Below are 12155 nucleotides of genomic sequence, written 5' to 3' on the forward strand. Positions count from 1 at the left end.
AGATCTCTTGATCTGGAAACATATGAACTTAAAAGATAAGTGATCCACCCCTCACATATGCCAAATCCAGTGACAGTACAGGAACAGACTTACCACAATAAACATTTACATTCAAAGACTGAACAAAATAGGAAGCACACACAGTCACGGAAACTGGGTATGCAAAAGAAACTGCCATGCTCCCTTCTACATTTGGGTACTGCCAGAGCCTCCTCCTAGATACCGATTTCAGTATTTGCCAGTCTTATTCACAATAATGTTGCATAACAAGCCACCCCCGACTAGTAACACACAATGATAAGCATTTATTGCCACGCCCATGGGTTTGCAGGTTGAATGTGAATCGGCTGGTCTAGGCTGGGCTTGGCCAGGTGGGTGGGCCTCAAACTGTGGGTCTAGTTGGCCTTAGCTCCTCTCAGTGAATTGGGCTCAGGGCTGGGCCTTGTGTGCTCATGTTGGGGCCCAGGCCGAAGGAGAGAACCTTACTGGGCAAGCGCATCTCAGGGTAAGGGTGGAAGTCCCAGAGGGCAAGCCCAACCTTGCAAGTAGATCTCAAGGCCTTGCTTGTATCATATTTACCAACATCTTGTTGGCCAAAACACGTCACATGGCGTGCCAGTTATCAATTTATTGACTGGCAGCTCCAAATTCACCCTTCTGTACCTGCTGTGGGATAACGGACAGGGTTCTTTAAGCATTTCTCCTTTCAGTGAGCACGATGTTAACAGGGCGCTGGAGGGACACTGCAGGAGAAAGGGGTCTTCTCGCTCTGGCTCCTGATGCAGGCTGGGCAGTGGTGCAGGTGTGTAAGGACACCTGGTGTGCCCTGTCCCAGGCATACGCCCAGAGGATGAAATCCCTTGGTGACCTCGCTGGGCTGGTGACCACCTCCACACCCCACCCCCAGCCCCACTCCCAGGCCCCCAACCCGCTCTGTGTACCTGCCTGCCAGCCTCGGCTTGCCTCTGCCCAGAGGTCTGGTTCCTACATCCTCCAGGCGCAGACACTGCGCGCTTCAGGACTCACACTTCCACGTGGCTTACCTGAGTCCCCAAAGGCTGCTTCCTGCTTGCCTGGCAACCGTGAACGGGTCTGGCTGGGGCAACCTGGTGAGTGGGCCGCGACCCCACCTTCTTCCATGAGGTCTGGATCCTAGCTTTGGGGAGGGGTTCCCCTTCTAAATTTGCCCTTGCTTGGACCCTTCACCTCAAGGGTACCTTTGGAGTTTTCTTTGCACCTTAAGAGTTAGCCTATTTTCATAGCGCAATGATTCTTTATAATAAACTTCCCTTGTTTAAATTACTGTGTAGCTTCTGTCTCCTGACTGGCCTAGACTGAGACATTCTGCCGAGTCCAGAGCAAAGGGATGCAGTGCACACCGGCTTCTGGAGGAGAAACAGAAAAGTCACAAAGCAGAAGGCACAAAAACAGAGAGAGGCGAATTACAGTCAGTAGGTCAAACTACCACACTTCACTGTAACAGAGCAGAGAAGACATCTGAAAAAACAACACAGTCTGGGGAAAAGTGGTGGCGAGGGCCGCGGAAGACACGTTATTAAGTAGAATGTGCTATCAGCGAAGCCGTTTACCTGTATTTGACAATAAATCAAGCCACTAGGGGGCACCTGAGTTTGAACCGGTGGACCTTTTGGTTTGCAGGCAAACGCTCTAACCCTCAGCCACACCCCCTTCCTCGGCGAAAACTCCTCCTTACCTTATTTCACGTGTTATCACACCCAAGCATTCCGTAGTTACCGTAAATTTGATTCATTCCACGTCCGCCTCTGAAACGGACACACCCACCACAAACTGACTGGAGACCATTCTCGGGCCACGAGTTCACCTTTCCAGCCCCTAGAGGCCCCTCCTGGTCTAATAAGAGCATTTCCACTCTAGCTGCAACCAGAACTGCAGGCCGCGAGTAGGGAGGCACCAGCCTTGAGAACTAGGGCTTCTGGGGCTGGGACCCCCGCCCCGCCATCCTTCCTTCCTTCCCTCCTCCCCGCGCTGCCCTGCTCTGCCCCGTCCTCCCCAGCCCCAGCCTCCTTCTTTCACTGACCCCTCCATCGCGCACTCCGCTCTCCTCCGCTCTCCCGGGTCTGGTCCCCGCCTGAGGCGGTGTCCCAGGGGCTGCGCTGAACCCAGGGGAGATAGCGCCCCAGAAGCGGCAGCCCTGGATCCTTCGGGTAGCGCAACCCGGGAAGCTGAGATGAGGCATAAAGGCTATTATTTGGGGGCCCACAACCCTGGGACCAAGGGGCCCTGGTGTGTGGTCAGAGACCTCTCTTTCCCTCTGCCCCAGGGAGGGAGGGCTCAAGCCCTGCGTGTGCCTCTTCCCTCCGCAGCCCTCCAGTCACCCAGGTCCACACAGTGGAATATTACTCAGCGATAAAAAGAAATGAGCTATCAGTCCACGAAAAGACATGGAGGAACATTACATGCATACTGCTAAGTGAAAGAGGCCAGTCTGAAAAGGCTACATATTGTATACTTCCGACTATACGGCACTCTGGAAAAGGCAAAACTGTGAAGACAGCAAACAGATCAGTGGTTGCCGGGGATTTGTTGGGGAGGGAGAGAGAGATGCATAAGTATAGCAGGGGGAATTTTTAGGGCAGTGAAACTGTTCTGTGTGATATTTCAATTGTGGGTACATGATGTTATGCATTTGCCAAAAACCCACAAAACTCTAAAAACTGTACAACACAAAGCATGAACCTTAATGTAAACCATGGACTTCGGTCAATAATAATGTATCAATATTCATTCACCATTTTTATCAAATGTCACACTATTGTAAAATGTTAATGACGGGGCAACTGGGAGGTGGCAGCTGAGGTGAGGGGTAGCGGGGAACTCTCAACAGTTTCTGCTCAATTTTTCTGTAAACCTAAAACTGCTCTAAAAAACAATGTCTATTAATTTTTTAAAAGTGATAGCAGGTAGGGCTACCTGGATTATGAATCAGAGGCCTCATGATCCATGTTTAAATGTCTACCTATGAGCTGTTATTATCTAAAAAGCATCTTTCCACCCATAATGCTATCTGGATCTGTAACTCAGCCAGCCACCTGGGTATTCGTGGCCTTCCACGAAGCCGGGTGTCTGCCCCATGGCAGATGAACACCTTTCCCACCAGGTCTCCTTCCCACCCTCTCCCTCCTAGCCCGCCTGGCAGCTTCTCAGGCCCCTGCAAAGGGCACTGGCTTTGATAATCATACACGTTTAGGCAAAATGCCCTTTAGAATCATCCAGTATCGTCTTCCCCCAAAGTGTCTGTCCGATTGGCTAGTGCTTGCAGGGTAGGAAGAGGTGGGAGGAAGAGTAGAGTATGTGTTGTTTTTAAAATAAAGGGTATCCAGTTCCCTCCTCAGGGTCTCTGGGGCACAGCTGCTAATTCAGACGGCTCCCTGGACTTCCTGCCTATTAACTCACTTGAAAAGAGAAATAGTAAATGGGAGAACTGACCTAGCACATGCGTTTCTCTTCGGGGCAAGACAAAACCTCTAATTCTGGACGAGGAAGACTTCCAACCATTTCCTGAGTCAGAAGATGATCTTTCCTACATTTTCTCCCCTCTCCTGTCCTGTCTGCTAAGCCCCTCTAGAGGAAAGTACCCAAATTTAGAGAGCTACCTAAAAAGGGGCGGGTGTCGGTACTGAGGAGGTCTACAGTGACCACCTGTGTGGATTTAGGTTGGAAAGAAAACCAACAGGGGGCACCTGGATTTGAACCAGGGACCTCTTGATCTGCAGTCAAATGCTCTACCCCTGAGCTATACCCCCACACACAGATTATAGGTTCTTAACTTGCATCATTTCAGTATGTCTCAATACCCAGGTATGCTGTATACTGCAATTGTCAGCCATTCTCAGCGAGCTGGTGAGAACCTGCAGAGCTGCATCCCTCAGCGACGCCCTCTGGTCACCAACCTCCCCTTCATTTCCCACAAAAGTGCTTACTTCTTGTTGGATGATTCCTCTACAGACTGAATGTCAGCTGTTTGTTTGTTTTCTTTTTTCTTCTGTGTGAAACTAATTATCCCTCTTCCATCTGCTTTTTGTCCTGTGGATTTATACATTTTTATTGCTTTATTATAATTAGGAAAATGTTATTTCTAAAAATTGTATAAGTGAAAATTTAGACATAAATAAAATAAAATTAAATAGCTCTGACAGATATGTATTGTGTTGGCCAAAACGTTCGTTCAGGTTTTTCCGCAAGATGTCACAAACTAACATTTTGGACAACCCAATATTTTAGCAGGGAAAAAACACATTTTTTCCCCCAAAGAAGTAAAAAACTCAAACCATATCTCCAATCTCTGCAGCCTCAAATGTACTGTTTGCACTGTTAAATGTAGGTTTTTAAAAAAAAATTTATATTGGAGTAGACTTGATTTACAATGTGTTAGTTTCAGGGGTACAGCTGTACAGGGTTTTAAAAAACATAAATATTCTGAATTAAACCCAGGATATTCATAATTACTAAGGACTGTTCAAAATGTATATTTTCTCATTGTTTCTAAATTATGTACTTTCTTTCCTTACTATTTGTGTGTTACTTAAAAAATATGTTGTAGCTAAGAATTATAACCCAAAGTATTAAGCACTGATAAACATATCCTTTTATACGCATGAACCATGTATTGCAAAATTTTTAAAAACTTTGATGCTTTGGTGAGAAGTGCAATTGAATAATAAAGTTGTCTTTACTGACATTTTATAACATTATAAAATAAATATTTTTTAGGTATGAAGAAAAATAACTTCCAATCTAGAATTCTGAACCCAGGTAAACTGACATTCAAGCAAGAGGACAAAATAAAGACATTTCAGATGTGCAAAACCAAGAGCATTTATTGGAGCTGAGCCTCACTCAGTTAAGAAGGAGAAAGAAGGGAGATGAACCCGGGGAGAAACAGGAGAATGCAAAGTTGAAGGATGACTCCCCTGTGGTACCTTCTCTCCTGAGCTAGGGTCTGCTACTTGATATCTTCATTTAGAGATCCTGTACGCTTCTCAAACCAAACATGGGCAAGAGGGAATTATTAGTTCTCACCCTTAACCTGCTCCCCGCCCCTCAACTGTGTTGCCCAACTAAGTAAAGGCACGATTCTCCCAGCGACTCTGCCGGACACCTGCCAGCCACTGTCAATCCATCCCTTTTGCATCCAAAGCCCACGGCAAGTCATGCCGGCTCTTCGGTAGGATGTATCAGCATCTGAGCCCATCTGGCCGCACACCGTCAGGACTTGTGGTCAAGGCCCTACTGCCTGTCCCTCGCCAAACCCACTGTCACACTCTCCTGACAGGTCTCCTTTCTCCCCATCCATCTACTTCCACTGGGCACCAACGTGATCTTTTCAAACGTGAGTCAGATTCTGTGTCCCGCTTGGTTCAGGAGCTCCCTGCTCTGCTCGGAATGAAATCCCACGTCCACCCTCCTTGGAACCCACAGGAGCTGGCCCTGGCTGCTTCTCCCCCCAACCCCTTCCTTTCTTGTTCCCAGCACTTGCCCCCAGCCATACTGGTCTTTGCTGTTCCGCCAAAGCATCAAACACGCTCCACTTTGGAGCCTGGCACCTTTCCCTGGACACAGGCTGGGGCCCCTTCCCATCACTCACTGCTCCGTCCAGAGTCCGCTCAGCAGCAAGGCCTCCTCTGGCCGCTTTGTTTAAATTGCACCCCATCATTTTTCAGCCCTTTGCTCTATTGTTGTTTTTCTCACAGTCCCTATTATGACCCGCATTACAGCAATATAGATTTTTATTAATTATCTGTCACCCTCACCATGATGGAAGCTCCAGGAAGGCGGACCCTTCATCTGTTTTCTTCTGTGTGTCTGGCACTTAGTGAGCTCTCAAAACTATTTGTTGTACACCATGCTTTTATGACTAGGAAACTACCAGATTGTGGTAGATTTTTAATAAACTGTCGAATTTTATTCACTCAAGCTTTATTGATTAAAAAATGTAATTTATGTTCGTTAAGTGAGATAGAGCCATATTTTTCTCTGTGTGGGTGGTACACCATCTCTTCCAGGTTTTAGAATCAGGGTTTAGACTCCGTTCATAATTTTGGAAGATTTCTATCTTTTCTTCTAGCTTCTAGATCACTTTTTAAAATTGTTTTAGGAATTTGTGATTCATTAAAAGAATGGGATGATTGTAAAAAAACAAAAACAAAAAAAACCTATTTGTTGTATAAATGGATGAATAAACGTCAAACAAAGAAACGGATCAACATGCAGACAAAGAAGTTCACCCTCACCTATAGGGTGGGCAGCATGCAATCCACGGATGGGCTGAACAGAACACAAAGGTGGAGGAAGGGTGAATCTGCTCTCTGCTTGAGCTGGGACATCACTTTCTCCTGCCTTCAGACCTCAGTGCTCCTGATTCTCCAGCCTTTGAACTCAGACCAGACCTTACACTATTGGCTAACCTGGTTCTCAGGCCTCCAAGCTTGGATGGAACTACACCACCTGCTTTCCTGGACTTCCAGCTTGCAGAAGACAGATGGTGAAACCTCTCAGACTCCATAATCACTGAGCCAATTCCTCATAATAAATCACTTTCTATTTCTATATATAACTATATGCATCCTAGTGGTTCTGTTTCTATGGAGAACCCTGACTAATATGGTGACTCTATGTCCTAATTTGCTTGGGACAGTCCCAGTTGATGCTTGTGGTCCCCGCATCAATATGAACAGCATCCCTTTTCTCTCGCAAAGGTTTCCTGGTTGGATGATAAATAGATGGTTCTCCAACACTTGATGAAAGTGGAATTACAAACTAGCGGGGAAAGTGCCAAATTGTTCAACAAATGGTACTGAAATAACTGGTTTTCCATATTAAAAACAACAACAACTACTACTACTTAAAAACCCTCACCACACAGAAAGGTAGATTCCAGATGAATTAAAGACCTAAATGTGAAAAAAAATTTTTAATTATTTGAATTAAAAATAGGAGACTTTCAGGAACAGTTCTTGGAACTTTCTGAGATGTTGTTTCCGGGTTATAGTCCTCAAATTTGGCTCAAATAAAATTTTCCACTTCTTTCATTAAAAAAAAAAAAAAGGAGACTATCTTTATACTCTCAGGGAAAGGAAGGATTTCTTAACACAAAAGACACATACTGTTTCTTAAAAAAAGATAGATTGATTTGTTTTCATCAAAAGAAAAAGTAAATTATAATATTTTAAGATGAGTAACAGTTGTTTCTCCACGGAGAGAGGCATGATACCATTTGCAGTCTTTCACCAAATTATGTTTATCTGGCTTAATGACAGCTAGCTTGAACCATAGGTCAGATTTCCAAATCTGGTGATTTCATTTCATATTCTTTATTTCTGTTAAGTCATGATAACTTAAAGGTCATAAGGTATAGTAGCAGGTGTTTGGTGACCCTGGCAGATAATTATGGTTATTCAAATTTCTCACTAAAGACTGCTTTCCGCACTCACTCAGATATGAGGTTGACAAGTGCATGGTCCTTAAACCTGGGAGTTGAGTACAGCAACATGGGAGAGAGCAGTGAACGTATTTCTAGTCCACTCTGGCTTTGGGAGGAATTTCCTTAGATTCTTCTGTAGCATTTGGATGTGGTTTTCGCATATGCCTAGTAACACACCATTAGTTCCTGTCTCCACCGTGAATGAACAAAATCATCATGCACAGGGAATAAGCTAAACACAACTATTGAATTATTGTTCCACGAACAGGTCTTCTTAACCAAACAACAAAAGAGCATGGTATTAAAGCCCTGGAGTGATAGATTCTGGATATTCAAAATATTTGTACACCTGAGATATTCCACTTGTGCCTCAAGGCCATAGAAATGGGCCTTCTCAGCATTTTGAAGAAATGTTTTAATCTTCTCTCTCATTTCAAAAACTCATGCAAGCACTCTTAGCAGCCGATATTTGTCAGTGTGGACATGCAGAATCATGTATTCACTCCCATTTCTTTGGCCAGGATGCTAAAATGATAGCTCCTGGGGGTAGCCGGCAATCCTCAGTGTTCTTTGTCCTGTAGCTGCATCACTCCAATCCCTGCCTCTGTCTTCACATGGCCCTCTTCCTGTTTGTGTGTCTGTCTCTTCTCCTTTTATAAGGACACAAGTCATTGGATTAGGACCCACCCTAATCCACTATAACGTCATTTTAACTAATTACTAATAATATCTGCAAAGGCCCTATTTCTAAATGGGTCACTTTTGCAAGTACCAGGGTTAGCACTTCCACATATCTTTTGGGGGGCACAATTCAACCCATACAGAAGGCTTGCCTGCTCCTTAGACACACAGAAGCAGCAGTGAGTTCTGGAGTCTGAAAGAGGTGTCAAGAGTAAAAGGTACCCACTAGGGGTTGTTGACATGCAAGGGCTTGTAGCTCAGAGGCAAAACCTTCTGGCTACAGATCAAGAGGTCACTGGTTCAAATTCACATCCACCTTATTTATTCCCTACTGTTCCTCACAAAGATGTCTGAGAAAGTGAACACGACCTCAGAGGAAGAAAATAAAAATCTGCTCAGATAACACCGATGCACTGCAGTTGTAAAATGTCAAAACAATCCTCTTAGAGAAACGTTCTTCTCTAAAATCAGAGACGATCAGAAACTGCTGTGTGGAATTTTATCAGTAAGAATGAAACTGCCCACTTTTTCCGGAGCTGACATTATTCACCCAGTATCCCCAGAGCCCAGCAGTTTCCAGCTCATGGCAAGTGCTCAGAAACATTTGTTTCACACGTGTGTGCCCATTTATTCTCCCCAAAGAGCACTGAAATCTCAGCTTCTGCTGAGGGCACCACAGTGCCCAGCACACAGTAGGACCCTGAGAAATGGAAGTTGAATAAAAGCTCCAAGAAACCTCCAAAGTCAAGGACGTGGCTGCATCTCTAGAGAACTCCAGGCTTCCGTGTTCCAACCTGGATACTCTCCTTTGTGGGGCCGAAGATACCCTCTCATCCTCTGTTTCCTCATCTGTGATATAGGAGTAATAACACAACCCCCTGGGGCTGGATTTTTCTGAGACAAACTGGGATCTTCAGCTCGAATTGTGCTGCTCTGGATGGAAGAGGTGGGTCTGCTCCTTGACTTGCTTGAACAAGTTTTACCCATATTGGGAGAGGGGCAGAAGCTTCTTAAGATTTAGCTTCCTAAATGGGAAACTGTCCTAACCCAGGACAAAGAAGACCACCCTCGGGGTTCCCGGCAGGCACTGGGAGGGAAGGGAGAGGGTCTCAGGACACCCGTCTTTGGTGGAGTGGAGGCACCAGTGCTCGGTAAACACACAGAAGAAACAATGGTGAACAGGTGCCCTGGGTGTGACTGCGAGTGTGAAAGGGCCTGGTCACAGATGTGTGGATCTAGAGCAGTGGTTCTCAAAGCATGGCCCCAGACCAGCAGCATCAGCATCACCTGAGAACTTGCTAATCAGAAACTTTCAGGGGGGAGCCCAGTCATCTTTGTTTTAACAAGCCCTCCAGATGATTCTGATGCACCCTAAAATTAAGAACCACGGGTCTAGAACAGAGTTCAGAGGGTGAGCAGTCTGATCGTGGTCCTTGGTTTTCATCCTACCTCTTCCCACCAGCTCCGGCTGACCCTGGGGCAAGTGATAGAATTCCTAACCCATCCCCTTCTTGGGTGTTTCAGTACCTAAGTCTTCCTGCAGGTGGCGCAGAAGAAGCCGATGTAGATCTGTGGCAGGTGTTCCTCAAAGTGGGGTCTCCCGACCCTCTATAAGGAGCTTGTTCCTAACCCAAGACTGCATCTGCATGTTTGACAAGCTCCCAAGATGATTCCTAAGCACAGGAAATCTGAGGACTGGCCCAAAGGGTGCAGTCCATGCACCAGCTCAAACCCTAGTGTCCCCATTAGCTTTTCCTTGTTGTTCTTGAGCTGCATGGCACTCTGCTCTGCTAAGCCCACATTCTAGTCCCCTTGATGGTCCCGAGTAATTTCTTCAGAGGCTCCCATTATGTAGTCTTTACATTTTCTGATGGATGGAAGATACGGACAAGAGGAAGATGAGAGAGTCGTTGGTTTAATTACAGGGTCCTGAACCCAAAGTCAGGAGGCTGGATTCAGGTCCTGAGCCCATCTGTAAGGATCTGTGTGTGCTTGAGCAGACCAGTAATCCTGAATCTCTGTTTTCAGATCCCATTGTGAAGGGCACAGACTAGCGACCCTGAAGTCTCTTCATGCTATAAATATCTGTGTCAGTGCTTTTCCAGAAAGAGCAGGGAGGTGGCTACAGGGATGGGGAAACTATTGCTTATTTTGCATCAAGGAAATAAAATTAAAGTGAGGCCAGCTTGGCAGCTTTCAGCAGGCCCAGCGTGATGAGTATCTGTGGCAAAAATTTATAGGAATGTTGGGCATGGCTGCACAGGTATAAGGTAGTACTAAGGCCTATACCTATGTCAGGGGGTATAGCTCAGGGGTAGAGCATTTGACTGCAGATCAAGAGGTCCCTGGTTCAAATCCAGGTGCCCCCTGCTGTCTTTCACTTTTGCTAGTTGGAGCTGGTGTTGAAGGTTCTGCTCCTTTTCCTAATCCCGGGCCTCAGTATACCAAGCCTTCTCAAATCTGGGAAAAAGTCCAGGGTAACTTAAAACCCTGTCACTGAGCACTACAACCCCAGAGTGGTAAGTTCCTCCAACTCTGACTTTTTAATTTCACTTACCACAGGTCTTGTTCTACATAGGCTTGTTTCTACATGTTTTCATTGCCCTAAATCAGTGCTGTGCTGGTTAGTGTTTAACAACCAGCTCTTGGGGTTGTTGCTACAAAGCTCTGATTTGTGTTTTCCAATTTCATGGTGTAAATAATCTCACCGTATCCAACGTCAAGCCACAAACATAAGATCACTGATCACGGAGTTGGGAAGACATGCTAACAAGTGACTCTCTGGTGCAAGCCAGCTTGAACACACCACTGTCCCTAATCCATCTTCTCTACAGTGGCATGGGCTCTGTGACCCGCCCCCTCACTCTATCCTCACGACACTTACAGACATCAGAGCAGTGGATGTTATGGAATCATCCATTTACTTAAGACATATTTGAGTCCTAATCAATGCCAGACACAGGAAAGACAGAGCTCAGCAAGAACTGTTTGTGGTGAGCAAAGGAGTCAAATTAAGAAATGGGGTCCATTTCTCCAAGGACGTCGTTGTTGAGCTGTCAAGGAGAAAAACTACCATGGCTTCCAGTTCTTTGACAAAACCTCAGATGCGTGGCCTTCTGGCCAAGCGTTTGCGATTTCATATTGTTGGAGCATTTGTTGTCTCCTTGGGAGTTGCAGCTTTCTATAAGTTTGCTGTGGCTGAACCAAGAAAGAAGGCATATGCAGATTTCTACAGAAATTATGATTCCATAAAAGATTTTGAGATGAGGAAGGCTGGTATCTTTCAGAGTGCAAAGTGATTTTGGAATATAAAGAATTTCTTTGGGTTGAGTTCCATGGAAGTTTGTCACTTACCTGTGTTCCTGAACTATGAACTACTAATATCTGGGGTAAGGAATAGTTTCTCATGATAAATAAACGATTAACAAAAAAAAAGGAAAAAAGAAATGGTTAGGGGCTTCCCTGGTGGTGCAGTGGTTAGGAATCCACCTGCCAATGCAGGGGACACTGGTTCGAGCCCTGGTCCGGGAAGATCCCACATGCTGCGGAGCAACTAAGCCCGTGTGCCACAACTAGTGAGACTGTGCTCTGTAGCCGGCAAGCCACGCGCCTAGAGCCCGTGCTCCACCACAAGAGAGGCCACCGCAATGAGAAGCCCGCCCACCGCAACGAAAAGTAGCTGCTCCCGCAACTAGAGAAAGTCCCCGCCCAGCAACAAAGACCCAACGCAGCCATAAATAACTCATAAACAAATGGTCAAATGAACGATAAGAACAGCTAGACAAAAGAAGTGTGCTAATCCCTTAAGGGATTTTAAAGTTTAGGGATTGAGACTGAGGGTGGCACGTTGGCACGAGCTGGAAGAAGGGACACCTATAAGGAGGAAGCTGACTTCAGCAAGATGATAGGACATAGGCCCAGAGCACAGGTAAGGCGCTTACCAAGGGGCTCTGTGGCCTTTAGGAATCCTGAGATCAGATGTTGAATTTTAAACTTGTCCTTTTCCATGGCG

At 45.8% G+C, this 12155-nt stretch overlaps 1 protein-coding gene across 1 annotated transcript; it reads left to right on the forward strand.

The window, feature by feature from the left end:
- Positions 1-11172: 11172 nt before the first annotated feature.
- Positions 11173-11590, forward strand: LOC308622749 (cytochrome c oxidase subunit 6C-like). The gene has a single exon (XM_081244388.1). The coding sequence runs from the start codon at positions 11218-11220 to the stop codon at positions 11440-11442; it is 225 nt and encodes a 74-aa protein (XP_081100514.1). The 5' UTR covers positions 11173-11217; the 3' UTR covers positions 11443-11590.
- Positions 11591-12155: the final 565 nt, after the last annotated feature.

Source organism: Mesoplodon bidens, assembly GCF_964165515.1.
Source record: "Mesoplodon bidens genome assembly, chromosome: 9".
Taxonomy (NCBI): Eukaryota; Metazoa; Chordata; class Mammalia; order Artiodactyla; family Ziphiidae; genus Mesoplodon; species Mesoplodon bidens.